The 15,514-nt window shown below is 39.6% G+C and overlaps 1 protein-coding gene across 2 annotated transcripts; it reads right to left on the reverse strand.

The window, feature by feature from the left end:
* NDUFV2 (NADH:ubiquinone oxidoreductase core subunit V2) lies at window positions 1–15,508 on the reverse strand. 2 transcript variants are annotated; one of them, XM_019613941.1, is made up of 7 exons: window positions 15,447–15,508; window positions 14,415–14,480; window positions 6,622–6,684; window positions 6,409–6,525; window positions 4,632–4,800; window positions 3,004–3,113; window positions 1–111 (listed from the first exon to the last, which is right to left on the reverse strand). In XM_019613941.1, the coding sequence occupies exons 2-7, from the start codon at window positions 14,478–14,480 to the stop codon at window positions 16–18; spliced, it is 621 nt and encodes a 206-aa protein (XP_019469486.1). In that variant the 5' UTR covers window positions 15,447–15,508; the 3' UTR covers window positions 1–15. The 2 variants fall into 2 exon arrangements, with proteins under 2 accessions (XP_019469486.1, XP_010707052.1); XM_010708750.1 differs by lacking the exon at window positions 15,447–15,508 and adding an exon at window positions 14,922–14,957.
* Window positions 15,509–15,514: the final 6 nt, after the last annotated feature.

A 15,514-nucleotide genomic window follows, 5' to 3' on the forward strand; every position in this document is an offset into this window, starting at 1 on the left:
AGTAGTTGGCCACTGTTATACAAATATGGCGTACCTTGGGCCGGGTTTGGGAACTTTACCAGCCTTTAGCTCATCAATTATGTCTTCGATATCTTTGGGTGTTAAATCTTCCTGTTAAAGGAAAAAAAAAAAAAGACAACAAAAGGTCAGTAAATATGTTAATTGTATTAATTGCAGCATTTACAATTAATCAGATTAGTGGCTCTCACAGTTGAGATTCTACCATAGGTAACTTTGATCCTGTCCATTAGCATGTGTGTACTGGTTTGAAGAATCAGGAAAGCTAAAACTGTAATTACGACATAAAATATAAATTTCAATATTGTTATTATGTATAGTTGCAGAAATTATATTAAAACAAACTGTTCACAGTGGTCATCTCTAACGTGGGTTTGAGGTTTTGGCTTCCTTACTATATTAGTTAGCTGGATCCTTGGCTACCCATTATATGCAGTGTTGTTGCACATACTGCAAACTGGCATTGGCTGTGACAAAAAAAAAAAATACCGGGTGCAGTACAACAGAACAGTTCTAAAGAAATTAAATAACTCTTATTTAAATGCTGTATTTATTGAATGCATAAATTTCTGTGGTCGGATGGAATCCAAGTGTGCCATAATTCAGAAGTCTAAAGCTCAAAAACAGCATTAAGCCAGGACCATACTTTCCAACAGACCATTCTAAACTTACCACATATCTAATTAAAAATCCCAGATTTAGAGGTAGTCCACTATTAAAAATAAATAAATAATTAAATAAATAAATTAAACTTCACACATCATTGTGTAAGTCAAGACAGTGTCCAAAATGAAAAATATGTGGATTTCATTTTACTCTTATTAACATGTTCCCTTTTTCCTACTGTGCCAAAGTAGGAAAAAAGTAGTTTAACATACTGGAAAGAACACACTGACCTAACCACAAATTCATTGATGGCCTATGAAAAGACTGTTGCCATGTCGTAACAGTACTCCCAGTGTTCATCTCTGCTCAGAACTGATGAAGCTATTAGAAAACATGGCTTTTGTTCTCTGCAAACACATAACCTTCATATACACTGGAAATTGTAGATATTGTAGAAGAGAAGGGATAACTATCAGTGTGAACAGCATCAGTGATATGTCATCCAAAACTACTACAGAAGGCTTTGAAGAAATGGCTGATAAGAAAAGACTTCCAAATCAAAGAATCATAGAATTGCTCAGGTTGGAAAAGACCTTAAAGATTGTCAAGTCCAACCATAACCTAACCAAACTACCCTAACAACACTCCGCTAAATCATGTCCCCGAGCACCACATCCAAATGGTTTCTAAACACATCCAGGGATGGTGGCTCAACCACCTCACTAGGGAGCCTCTTCCAGTGCTTACCAGCCCTTTCTGTGGAGAAGCTTTTCCTGATATCCAACATAAGCCTACCCTGGCACAACTGGCTTTGAACAGATGCCCAGAATAAGTATGGCCATTACTTTACAAATGCAAATAAAGGAAGCACTTGAGAAATCCGAATTTGCTTTCCATCACTTGGTAACTAAATAGTACTGTGTATGGCAGATACTTCAGAAATGCAAAAATACACATCTTCTAAAATATTTTTTAATTCTTCAGCACAAGTCATCACTTCCAGCTAACGAGTATTGGGAAGAAACCCTCTAGATAATATTGTAGGATTTCAGTGATTTCTATTCTTAAGCTATGAAGTAAAAATTACTGCCTCTTACAATTCTTTATATAGATAAGATATTCTGAAGAGGATCAAAACTTCTAAAGTGGTACACCTAAAGAGGGGTTCTGAAGAAGAGAAACAATGCAACTTCCATTCAACATTTATGTTAGCATAAGTAGTTCTTAAATGGGAGAAAGGGCACACACGATACAACAACCTCACGCTTAAAAAAATGAAATACCAAATCAGTGATTAGGTATGATGCAGTGAGTTAGACACAACTGCCATTCTACATGGTTATCTATACTGGTAACATGTTCAATCCGTGCTATGAACTAACAATAAGCTTCATACTTTGGGATAGTAAAAACCAACTGGCTGCCCAAGTGACTGTCAGTAGAAATGGTATGCTGTCAAGCACTACGTTTTAGAGCTTTAGTAATTTATTAATGCTAACATTCCATTATCTTAGCTCTGAGCATCCTGCTTAACAGTAGTTTGGACTTTTGTTAACTTACCATTCTTGAAAAGCCTTTAAAAACATGACTAATGCAAAGTTTTTCTTTGCAGCAGGAAAAAAGCACAACAGAAAATAACATTTTGCTTTATACCACCAAATGCAATGCTTTTTGGACTTTCTCCACAGTGTCTATACAACCTTATGCAGCAGAAATCTTTTTCTTCCATTATAAGACTACTTAATGACAAAAGCAAGCTGTTGGTGCATCAAGAGTATAAACTGTCTGCAATATTTCAAATGACCAAAACTACACCACAGAAAACCTTCAGCAAAACATATACAGAATCTTGTTGAATCTGTATGTTTTAGGAGAGCTGGTTTCACTGTGTGGAAATGCAAAAACAAGCTGACTTTTTAGCAGATGATGCATTTTAGTAACTTGTTGAGTGAGTTATATAAATTAAAATTTGGAAACTACAGTGCAAGGCTGTGATATACAGCTGCTTAAAAAAATCCCAAAGGAAAAAAAACAGTCTGAAAGCCACCTGTGAGAATGTTCATTCTACTGTGTAAGTATGCCTAAACACTACTTCGACAAGAATATCCATGATCTCATCATCTCATTACAAAAACAGAAGCATTAACAATGTGTTTGTATAGAAACCAGCAGGCACCAATACATTATCATACAGATGAAGCATTCTAGGAAGAAGCCAAGAAAGTAAAAGATTCTAAGTTAAAAGCTGTCCGTGCCAATAGGAATTTAAAATAACAAAACCAGAATCTGAAAGAATGAAAACAGCCTACCAAAGCATTTTAGTTTCTTTATATATACACACACTTACATATACTTATATACACTACCCATAGTACTTACGTAATAGTTGTCATTTATTTGTACCATTGGTGCATTTACACAAGCACCTAAGCATTCCACTTCTATCAATGTGAAGAGTTTATCAGGTGTTGTTTCCCCAACTTCAATACCTAAAAAAATATATATATTAGGTTCATATGGGTATGGAACAACATTAAAATACTCATATTGATTCCATCATAATTTTCTCCTCACTTGTACTTCAGCTACCAAAGTACTGATACAGTTAAATCCTCTTAGACAAGTCCAAAAGATTTCTGTTAAGTAAAGATTCTAACAAACTGTGAAGTCAGTCTTTGGACACGTTTTTGAGACCAGACTTACAGGTTTGTTTTATTGAAAAATAATCTTAAAATGACAGTTCTGAAAAACAAAACAGCTCTACTCAGGAAGAATTGATACTTAGAATGGAAAAATAAGGAAGACAGAGCTTTCATATGTTGTTGATATTAAACGCATTTGTATTCATTACTGGATGTCCAAGTTAACCAAGATGCAAGCAGTAAGACTTGGTACAAATTCATAAACAACTTCCAAGTTATTACACAGAAGCTTCTTTCCTGAACAACTCTGTACACATGCTTAGCTTCCATGACGTGTTTCTGTCCTAGTGATATCACCACTAAAGATACAGACTTTGCCAGAGGGCAGGTTACCAAAAATAACATCTGAGTCTGAGCTTGCCAGAATAGTCTGTGGAAAGCAAACACCAAGCTGCAAATTTCCTCCTATAGTTAATAGAAAGGAGCAAAAGCTAGTAAATGTTTGTGATTGCAAATCAGTAAGAACTACACAAACAACCTTAATTACAAGAAGAAGTTGCCCTTCCTTTGATTTTTCAAACCAAGTTTTAATTAAAATTGAACAATTTATGCAGCAACAAACCAGGACAAATTTAATCTGAAGATGCCTTTTCCAGACAACAACATAGGAGGAGTAATATTACAAGCAACTGTTCTGCAGCTCTTATCACAGTGGTTCTCATGAAAGATCAGCACAGCTTCTAAATGTATAGAATGGGAAAAGTTGTTAGTTGCTGACCTTACCCTCTCTCTCCCTCATAGTCATTCAGTGAGAAAGAAAAAACACAAACTCGAGAGTTCACCTTACATCTTATATGATGCAGAACTCTCAACTGACTTCTCCCATGAGAAATTTACAAATTCTATTTTTGTAAATTCTATTCTTAAGTTGGAGAAAAAACTCTCAAGTAAGTTTCATATAGCATGTACCTTAAAAATCTCATTTTGTATATAAAGTGACACAGCTTTTAGAGTCTCCTTCTGTACATTGGATAGGGCTTAATTCTCAGTCCAAGAGTCGTTTTAGAATAATTCATGTCCTAGCAAACTGCCTTTAAAACCACTTTAAGACCACTAATTTACACTCTTGACAATGGCCTTTGTTTGTTCTACTGTACTGAAGTATTTGGATTTGGCATTTCTTCTTCATTTCTGAATGTGTTCAAGTGCTTATTTGATGATAATTTCACTCCAAATTTTAAATATTTTTGCACTGCCTCCTCCACATGGAGACTTCTGCTTCACTTAGAAAACAACGCATCATTAAACCAGTGTAAAAAATACATGTGTGTATATAAAGAAGGATATTACAAATTTGTATCATACCAAGTTTCTTCTTAATGGCTTCTAAAATGCTATCAGAGTCTCGCAGCATACAAGGCGTGGTAGTGCAGACCTGGATATGGTATTTCCCAACAGGTTTACGATTATACATTGTATAGAAGGTTGCTACTTCATACACTCTCATGGGAGGCATTTCTAAAATTTCTGCAACCTACAATAAGGGGAAAACAGACACTATTGAATTCTCAGAGGGCATCAATAAAGCATTTATGAGATCATTTCAGTCAGGTCACCTGTTCTGTATGTGCAGTTTAACAGAGGCTTTGGTACTCCAAGTAAATAGAAAAATGGGGATGTGTATCAAAGCATAACTTTGTGCACTTTTCTTAAGTGCTAAGAAAAAACACCTGAGTTACTCTGATTGCAGACAACTTTGTCTGAGCACAAGCTCCACTAAGCCAAGGATTAGCACAGTAAGGAACTCAGGTCAGTCCTCCTCCAGCACCATAAACAAGCTAGTTTCAAGGAGTCAGCTGGATTCCAGCTTTCATTGTCAGCTCCAGCTTGTACCGTATTTGCACTCTTGCTGTATGAATGAACTCACATGAATCTGCCCACACTAACCCACTTCAGCTTTTTATCAAAGGAAACACATAGAGGCAGTACTACACTCACCTAATTCAGAGACAGCAGGCTGCCTGGGGTACTGTGACAATAGCAGGCCTGGCCCTAAAAACACCACTGAATCACAGCTAGCAAATACAGTGTGATGCCCTACTCCATGAGCCAGTTCTGATGCAAGTATCCCTTATCTCATTAACCTGGAACTCTGGCAGACTGCTCAGGTCGAGAACTGACTGCATTTCCTAAAGCATAGCTGTTTTATATTCCAGTACCTACAGCAGACAAGTAACAAGCCACAGAAAATATTTTGTTGCTTTAAAGCCTTGTTTAAAAGGTCATTCCAACATAATACCACTCACAAAATTAACAAACAAGACTTATCCCATTCAGTAGTGATGGAGATTTGTGGCTTTATCCTATGTAGCAGGAACAGTAGCAGACAATTTGCCCTTCTATATGTGTACTTCACTCATACTCAGTTACTTCTGTAATGATCACAACCCTCTTTTAGCTTATCTTGACTGAACTTCAAACATTTCACTTGAAAACTGATATGTCAGCTTGTAACACAAAGTGAGAATAATTTGTATGAATAGAAAAACTGAATTATTTATTGCTATTTACTGTCACTGTGGAACACTGCAGCTGCTTGCTTTTTTTTAAACAATATTAATGGATAATTTGATAAGAAACTAGTCTTAAGGATATCTGCTATGAAGCATTATGAAATATGCATTCCAAACACTACATCATTGCATGCTTCATGTATCTCTCTGCAGGCCGAGAGATGAAGTACAATCCTGGCCGTGCGTAGTGCCACTGATGTAAAGGAGACAAGAATAAGCACTGTCATCATCATCCTTCTCTTTCCTCCAAATTCAGCTGTGAATGTCTTTCAAGTTTCTGATCCCACTTTCAGGATAATTCTGAGAAGAGCCTGTCTAATTAAGGCCCATATAATTTTTGTTTTGTTCAGTTTCTAGCAGTGAGGCAGCATCAAGTAAACAGATACAAGAGTTTCATGCATTATTTTCCCTTTTTTTTTTTTAAATGTAGTCTCAGAGGGAATTCTCGCAATTCTGTGCCAAGTGTAAATTCCTGCATTAGTACACTTCAATTAGAAAAAAACCAAACAGTTGTATTCTACTATTACGAGTCAGATTTTATGCTTGAAAGATAATTCAGCACTAAATACCTTGTTCATAGCCGATATGGGCAACCATCCATGCTGTCTCTGGGCCAGATCTAGCACTGCCATGACAGCTGCAGACTTGTGTCCCCCTGGGTAGTTGCCTATGATTGCTTCTATTCGCTTTTTAAAGATTAAAAAAAATAATAAAAATGAATCAGTGATAAGCTAAACACAAAGTTTGCATATTTATGTTTTTGGTTTTTTTTGTCTGCCTACCTTCTTGTTTTCAGGTGTGAACTCAAAGGGAGTATCTGGATTATTCTCAGGACTATCTCTGTGCTTCAGAAGAAAAAAAAATAGTGTTGTCAGGAAATCATTCAGGACAGATTTACCATTGCAAATTATTTTACTAGACAGTTACAGTGGAGTTACTTCAATAAAACTCATTTGATACATTCCAGATAAAAATTTAATAGTACTCAATCATAAATGACTAACCATCTCTGAGAAAGTCATCAGAAACATTCATAATTACTTCATCACTCTTAAAAAAAAAAAATAGTAACTTATTCCTGTTATTTCCTATTCAAGTAATTATTTCTTCAGCACAGTGGTGTTACTTTCAAAATAGACATTTGGAACAGTTGATGTATTTTGGCAATTGCGTTCAAACTCATCACAAGCAGATTTAGAAGTTCTTTAGTTAGTACCTTAATAAACAATAATAGCCTATTTTCCTTTTCTCAGAAGACACAAAATGCCAAAAACTTAAAAAATTACGAAGTACCTTGCTACATAAATAGAATGGTTGCACGTACTAGTAAGCTAGCTTCACATTTTAAAATTTTTTAATGGATTTCAACTTCTTAGATAGATTTCATAGAATCATAGAATGGCCTGGGTTGAAAAGGACCACAATGATCATCTGGTTTCAACCCCCCTGCTGTGTGCAGGGCTGCCAACCACCAGACCAGGCTGCCCAGAGCCACATCCAGTCCTGGCCTTGAATGCCTCCAGAGATGGGGCATCCACAGCCTCCTTGGGCAACCTGTTCCAGTGCATCACCACACTTTGGGTGAAAAAGGAATTGTGAATCGGAATGGAACAAACAGAACCTTCAATTCACAGTTCCAAAATATGGCCTTTTATCATATTACTTTAAGGTGGTGGTCTTAAAAAGCATCAAATTGAAATCAGTTCTAATTTGTATGTTCAGAAAATACAAATTTTGGAAGTCTTGAAAAAAATGACATTTTACTACAGTACAATTTTAGTTCTGAGCCTTATTCCCTAGAAAAGCCTGCGCAGAACACAAAGGTGCTCATTATGGTATCCTTGACAGACCCATAACTGAGATTAATTCCAAACTTTACACTATTTTCAAACTGGAAACATTTCAAATTAAATGGAAAGTGTACAGAAAAACACAAGCTATACTCAAGCTTTATAACTAAAAGAAATGTATAATTAACTAACAATTCAAGCCTTTAAGGAAATATATTTAGGAGGAAGAAAGAAACCTACTTTGACATTCACTTTAATTCTCAAACAACCCAGGCTGATTTTTATAATTTCTACATTACTTTTTCTGTTCCTTTTTAAGAACTGAAGGATTTTGTGAAAGTTTTAACATTGCAATAAACTGGCAATCTGATAAAATCTATCAGCAGTCAGAATCTGTATGGTTCATAGCTATTCCTGGATTTAGAAATTTAAACATAGAAAAACCCCAAACCCAACTTCCATTTCTCTCTGGTGTTCCGGTGATTAATTCCCTTGGCTTATCCTGTCCATATGCTCAAGCAAACAGTACTACTGCCACTGTCAAGTTAGAGAACAGGTATCCCTTCTGCAGCTGGGAGCCTTACAAAAAATGCTGTCAGTGCGTACTTCTCTATCTCAAATGACTTCCCTTAATAACAGGAATTAATAAACAATAACTGATTTGCTTTGAACAGTGTAAGCTGTTACAAAGTATGAATGTACTGTTTGTGTTGTCTACATGATAATAACTTTTAGGAAGATGGTTGCCTCTATTTTAGACTGAATGTTCAAGATAAAGGATTTGACTCATCTTATGTATTGTTGATGAGGGTTTTTATCCCAGGCATCCATACAGACTGGAAAGAACAGTCTTTGAGAGCAGTCCTGCAGAGAAGGACCGGGGGTCCTGATGGATGAAAAGCTTAACATGAGCCAGCAGTGTGCTCTTGCAGCTCAGAAAGCAAGTGGTATCCTGGGCTCCATCAGAAGACGGGTGGCCAGCAGGGACAGGGAGGTGATTGTCCCTCTACTCTGCTCTTGTGAGGCCCCATCTGGAGTACTGCGTCCAGCTCTGGAGCCCCCAGTATAAGAAAGACAGGGAGCTGTTGGAGAGGAGAACAGAGGGTCCAGAGGAGAGCCAAAGATGATCAGGGGACTGGAGCACCTCCCCTACGAAGACAGGCTGAAGGAGCTGGGCTTATTTAGCCTGGAGAAGAGAAGGCTGTGAGGTGACCTCATTGCAGCTTTGCAGTGCCTAAAGGGAGCCTACAAACAGGAGAGGAATCAACTCTTTGAAAGATAGATAACAGCAGGACAAGGGGAAGTGGTTTTAAGTAGGGGGAGGGAAGATTTAGGTTGGATGTCAGGGGGAAGTTCTTTACTATGAGAGTGATGAGGCGCTGGAACAGGCTGCCCAGAAAGGTTGTGGATGCCCCATCCTGGAGAAGTTCAAGGTCGGGTTGGATGGGGCCCTGGGCAGCCTGGTCTAGTATTAAATGGGGAGGTTGGTGGCCCTGCATGTGGCAGGGGGGTTGGAGATTCGTGATCCTCGAGGTCCCTTCCAACCTGGGCCATGCTGTGATTCTACTAGCTTCAATAAAAATTCTTAAAAAAGAAACTGATGCAAAGTACTTCCAGTCTATTTTTTCCTCCAACTCATAATTTCTTTCCCTTACAGATCTGCTCTAGGTCTTAGCTGCACAGATAATCCATGATTCATGAGAAGTTCTTCCATAATTTAACTTTTCCTTCTCAAATGTGCATGCCTGTTTTATCTCAAGCTGCTGTTTTGCCTTCCATAGTTACTGGACTTATTTGCACTTAAACTCAATTTTTTAGCAGATAAGTGTATTTGATTAATTAAATACTTCTCTCATTATCTCGAACATTTACTTCATGTGCATCTTTTCTGAACTGATATCCCTAAAATGCCCCACATACAAATAAGTACAATAAAGGCTTGATAAACTGAATCTACAGGCTGCCACAAGTGTCGATTCTGTGCAGGTGAACACTAAACAAAATGTCACAGCTTTTTGCACGCTAGTTTCCAAAATGGGCTTTGCCTAATTCAGTACTGTGAACAGTCTGCTAGAGCTTGCAGTTCTAGACCTTCTGAGCTGTTACAAATTTGTCAATCACACGTTCCTCATCTTCAATTTATCCACATGACACTATTTATCTGGAACTTCCACCAGCTGATTACTCCAAAATTACAAGGGTGCTTTCCTGCCTTTTTAGGATACAGACTGTGGAAAACAAACTCAGACTTAATAACACATACATTACATTGAATCCAGAAGAGCTGAGGCTGGCAGTGCCCAACCGTGGCTCCAGCAGGACCACCCAGAGCAGGCCCACGTCAAGACAGCTTCTGAAGATCTCCAGGGAGGAGACATCAGAGCCTCTGAGCCTCCTGTGCCAGTGCTCCTTCACCCACACAGCACAGAAGTGCTCCTGGTGTTCAGAGGGAACCTCTTGTGTGCCACTGAAAAGAGCATGGGTTTGTCTTCCTTACATTCTCCTGTCAGGCATTTACGTACACTCAGATGTCTTCAACAGTTCCAGCTCTCTAAGCCCTTCCTCATATAATAAATGCTCAAAAAAATATATTAAGTCTTCCTCTGTAAACACAGAATTACAAACAATTACGTAACTATCTGCTAAAGCTATTTCCTGAAAATCAAGGCCAAACTCTATGCAGGACCATCAGGTCCTTCTCTGTAGAGCTCCTTTCCAGCAGATCATCTCCTAACCTGTACTGATACATATGGTTATTCCTCCCCAGGTGTAGGACTCTACACTTGTTCTTGTTGAACCCCATCAGGTTCCTCCCTGCCCAGCTCTCCAGCCTGTCCAAGTCTTGTTGAATGGCAGCACAGCCTTCAGGTGTGTCAGCAAATCCTCCCAGCTTTGTATCATCAGCGCTCTTGCTGAGGGTGAACTCTATCCCTTCATCCTGGTCATTGATGAAGATGCTGAAGCAAGATAATAAAGGCTGGGGGATGAGCTGCTGGAGAGGAGCTCTGCAGAGAGGGACCTGGGCGTCCTGGTGGTCCTGAGCCCAGGCCAATGGCATTCTGGGGTGCATTAAGAAGAGCGTGTCCAGCAGGTCGAGGGAGGTGATCCTCCCCCTCTACTCTGCCCTGGTAAGGCCTCATCTGGAGTACTGTGTCCAGTTCTGGGCTCCCCAGTACAAAAAAGACAGGGATCTCTTGGAAAGAGTCCAGCGGAGGGCCACAAAGATGGTGAAGGGCCTGGAGCATCTCCCCTATGAAGAAAAGCTAAGTGAACTGGGTCTGTTTAGCCTTGAGAAAAGACGACTGAGAGGGGACCTGATCCAGGTTTATAAATATCTGAGGTGTGGCGGCCATAGTGGAGAGGCCAGTCTCTTTTCAGTGGTACGTGGAGACAGGACGAGGGGAAACGGACATAAGCTGCAGCATAGGAAGTTTCGCACGAATGTGCGTAAGAACTTCTTCACGGTGAGGGTGACGGAGCACTGGAACAGGCTGCCCAGGGAGGTTGTGGAGTCTCCATCTCTGGAGATATTCAAGTCTCGCCTGGACGCCTACCTGTGCGACCTGGTGTAGGGAACCTGCTTTGGCAGGGGGGTTGGTCTCGATGATCTCTAGAGGTCCCTTCCAACCCCTACAATTCTGTGATTCTGTGAAGACCAGACCCAGCTGGGGGACACCACTAGTTACAGGCCTCCAGGCAAACTCTGCACCATTAAGAACAACCCTCTGAGCTCTGCAAGTCAGCCAATTCTCAATCCACCTCACTGCCCACTCATCTATCCCACATTTTCTAAGTTTCATAACATGGAAGTTGTGGGAGATGATGTCAAACACCTTGCTGAAGCCACGGTACACAACATCCACTGCTCTTCCGCCAACTACTGAACTAGTGATGACATCATTGGAGGCTATGAGGTTGATCAAGTGTGATTTGCCCTTGGTGAATTCATGTTGACTACTCCTAATAAGGCAACTAGAATAATTCAGTTTTCATGTATACTATAAAAAAGTGGGTATATTAACTAAAAGAAACCTGACAATGTATGCCCTGTGGTAAACATGGTTTAAGTGCCTATGAACCAAATGAGAAAATTGTATCATTTGCAGGCAAGAGGATGTTTAAGATTGTTATAAGTTTGTATCAAATCAGCAATAAAAAGCAATTTATCACTTCTTTTCCAGTGAGAGAATACCCTATATTCACTATTGTAGCAGAACTCAAGATATAAACCTCCCCTAAATAAAGAATGGTGTAAGTGCTCTTAAATCTAAGTATTTCACTGACCATCAACACAAGCTAAGCAGTAACACAGCAGTTCTCAAACCTTCTGTACTGAATAGCCCTGTGACAAAGTCTACACCAATGCAGTTGATGTGTTGAGAAATCTGGGCCCTTGTGCTGATGGCCAGAAAGTAACAAAACGTAAGAGCTAAGATTTAGCTGTTACAGAGGATGAAGACAGTAAAAGTCAAGGACTGAGATGGTGTATGTGAAGAAAACAGGTAACTATTGTAAATAAAAGCATTTTTGAAAGTAGCCTTTTCCCTGCCATCAGAAATATGGTAGATTTGGATTATCTTTCTTAGGCTAAGTGCAAACAATCCACCTGGTTTAAAATTTGACATTCTTTCTGGAAGTGCGATACAGCTGCCTGTGATGGTACCAGATTGCATTTAATGACCGAGGAATCTCCCCTTGGCTGTTTCAGAATCAGCACTCTTTGCAAAACAAAACCAGGGTGCTCCTATGTAAACTGTTATACAAAGAGGACCATCACGACAGGAGGTTGGAATTTCTCCCAGGTACACCCACTGCTCCTCCACAATCACATTTTGACAACTTTTGACACTGCAGAAATCACAACAGACATCTTCAATATCTTTCAGTAACTAACAGAGAAAGGAGAAGTACAAAAGGGACAGGCTCTTTACCAGGGTCTGTTGTGATACCACAAGAGGAAAAGGGGAGATTTAGATTGGATACAAGGAAGTTTTTTAAGATAAGGGTGGCAAGGCACTGGAACAGGTTGCCTAGAGGGTGATGCCCCATTCCTGAAGACATTTAAGGTTAGGTAGGACCAGGCTATAAGCAACATGATCTACCTGTATGTGTCCTGGGGACCTGTACCTGCCCTGGGGACAGTTGGACTAGATGATCTTAAAGGTCCCTTCCAACTCAAACAATTCTGTGATTCTATGGCCTTCTTGTGATGTTCTAGAAAATAAGGTATTTATGTTCCCTCCTCCCCAAAATCTGGAAAAAAAAAGTCTTGAAACTTCTTGTGTTAAATTACGTCTGAAATTTGCACTAAAAATTGCTCTGAAGATTTTAGTTGTATTTAGGGCAAACATTCACACAGAATGACATGCAGCTATCATCCTCCCATAGCCTTTTACTTTATAAGAGAACAAACATTCAATCACAAAAGCAAACAAACAAGTCAATCACCCCACAATTTTCTATGCTCTTCTAGAAAAAATATATGCATCTGGTGGGGAATAAAAATAAGAAGAGTGGAAGATAATATTAAATAAAATGGTTACAAATCATAAGCTTACTAAAGCACAAAACTTTTCTACCTCTCTTTTGCTATTTCCTTGCTCCCCCCTCCAGCAAGTCATTAACACAGTAAGATAAATCTTGCAAAAAGCTGAAAAATTTACAAAATCATCTAGCATCATACTCCAAACACCAACATTCATTCGTGTGCCAAAGACATCTTTCGCTTTCTTCACCCACCTCAGACTACTCTTTAGGTTTCCTAACTTGTCAGCCTACACTCATGTTTTCTGTACTTCTTAAGTATCAGCTCTCACACCATAAATTACCAATGCCTGTTCAGGATTCTGGAAAAGCATACAAAGCATGTACTGTAACCTCATTAACTTCATCCAAAGTGAAAGCTGTGGAGACAGCTGCAGAAAGACCGAAAAAACAATCCGTCCAAAAACACTGAACATCTGCTTCCAACAAATCAGTTGATTCTCCAGTACAGTGCTGATTTCCAATAAACAGAGGAAAAACAGTAAATTTGAACTTTTGAACAGCTGTTGAACTGAGTTCTAGGTACAGCTTTGAATACAGCAGAGTGGGAGAGAACACTCCTCTCAGAGATGCTTCAGGTTCTCTTCAGAGGTAGGCACACAATATACCTGCTTTACAAGTTTGTATACAAACACTTTTATTTATGCAATCACTGTTACTGTATGTATAACAGTAATGTCTAATTGCCTCAATTATGAATCACTACTCAACTTATTGTATGTCATAAAGCATGAACAACAACTGCACTTTCCAGCAGCTAGTGAAGGTGGCCAGACACGGACCTATGGGTAATTCTGTGGCAAACTGCAGAAGCCAAGAAACTGGGCCCACAGAAAGTTTAGAGTGTCAAGTTACAAATTAAATTAATTTCAATTGGAAAAAAAAAAAAGGAGACAACAGTTCTGTGATAAGTTTAAACAAAAAATCAAACATTATACAAATAAGTAATCACATACAAATGCTGCTAGCATTGTTAGTACAGAAGTTTTCACTATAATATAGGAAACATTATGCCAAGAACTACAATACAAGCTTTTGACAACATATCACAACTCTAATAACAATTACAGAATCATAGAATTGCTCAGGTTGGAAAAGACCTTAAAGATCATCAAGCCCAATTGCAGCCTAACCAGACTGCCCTAAGTTGCACCTATCAGAAACCTCCAGGAGGATTAAGAAAAGCATATGCTAACCTCTTGTTACACATCCCCTTTCCAGCAAGGTAGAAGATGACTTACCACAAATAAGGCTCCTCCGCTTGAACTGCATGCTGGTGTTTCATGTAAATATCGGATTTGTCTCATCTACAAACAAAACAAAATTGATGGTACTGATAGCCTATAATTTGCATATCCTTTTTCAGAAAGAGTTTGAGTTCTATTTTAGTTGTAAGCCGTTTGTTATTTTGTCATCCCTAATCAATTTAAATCAAGTCAAGAGAAGAATACAATGAGCTCTACTGTACTGCAAGAGAGCATATTTACTACATCGCTTGAAACTATCAAGGGGTATCAAGAGAATTTAAAGGGCTGAACTTCAAACTGGTAAAGGTTCCACCAGTTTGAATACAAATCCTCATCAAACGCTTTATGAAGAATTTTTCAGTTTGTTACTCTGTACCATTGGTGAGCCAAACATCTGGCAAAGGTACCAGCAGTACTGAGGCTTTTCTCATTTACACCTTACTACAGCTCTCTTTGCTGAACACTGACGTCAGACAAAAGAAGACACAGAAAACTAAGCACCTTAAACACAAGAAGAGACATCCATATGCAAGTCACTCTCACTTTTTATAGTCTCTGCCTGGATCTGCGATGATGAAACAGATCTGTTCTGCTGTAAAAGCAATGTACACATCACATGGTCCCACCTGCCATGTGACGGCAGCGGTTTCCCCGTCACACAATCACTCCTGGCAGGTTGGCGGATGTGCCGTGCAGCCTTACAGGTACTTTGCAACATGCACGCATTTTCCTTTTGCTCTCCAGTTCTGGCTCGCCTGAGAGCATCAGGCAGGAAAACAACTCGCTTCCTGCTGCTGTCACAGGCCAAAAGGCACTCTTGTATCAACAAATAACTGTACTGCAGATCACCCCTGCATCCCATACAGAGTGAACTGCACCAGCCCGAGTGCTCACAGGGAGCCACATGACACGAAATACTCAAGCAAAAGTCTCCGGGAGCAAGGGAGAGCACAGTGAAGAGGACAGGACCGCAGCCCGGAGCGCAGCCCTCGCACTGAGCGCTCCGTCCCCAAGGCCAGGCCTCACCGCTCTCCCCTGCGAGGGCAGCGCCGAGATCCTGCCCGCGGCCTCCCGCACCGCGTGGCCGATCAGCC

Source organism: Meleagris gallopavo, chromosome 3, assembly GCF_000146605.3.
Source record: "Meleagris gallopavo isolate NT-WF06-2002-E0010 breed Aviagen turkey brand Nicholas breeding stock chromosome 3, Turkey_5.1, whole genome shotgun sequence".
Lineage (NCBI taxonomy): Eukaryota > Metazoa > Chordata > Aves > Galliformes > Phasianidae > Meleagris > Meleagris gallopavo.

Bases quoted from the DNA above. Each gene is read 5' to 3' on its own strand.
- NDUFV2 (XM_010708750.1), bottom strand. From the start codon at position 14,942: ATGTCTCTTCTTGTGTTTAAG. The intron at 6,685-14,414 runs GTAAGTCATCTT...TTTCTTCTGAAG, and splicing joins GCGGAGGAGCCTTATTTGTG to CACAGAGATAGTCCTGAGAA. The intron at 4,801-6,408 runs GTATTTAGTGCT...CCCTTATTGTAG, and splicing joins CCATATCGGCTATGAACAAG to GTTGCAGAAATTTTAGAAAT.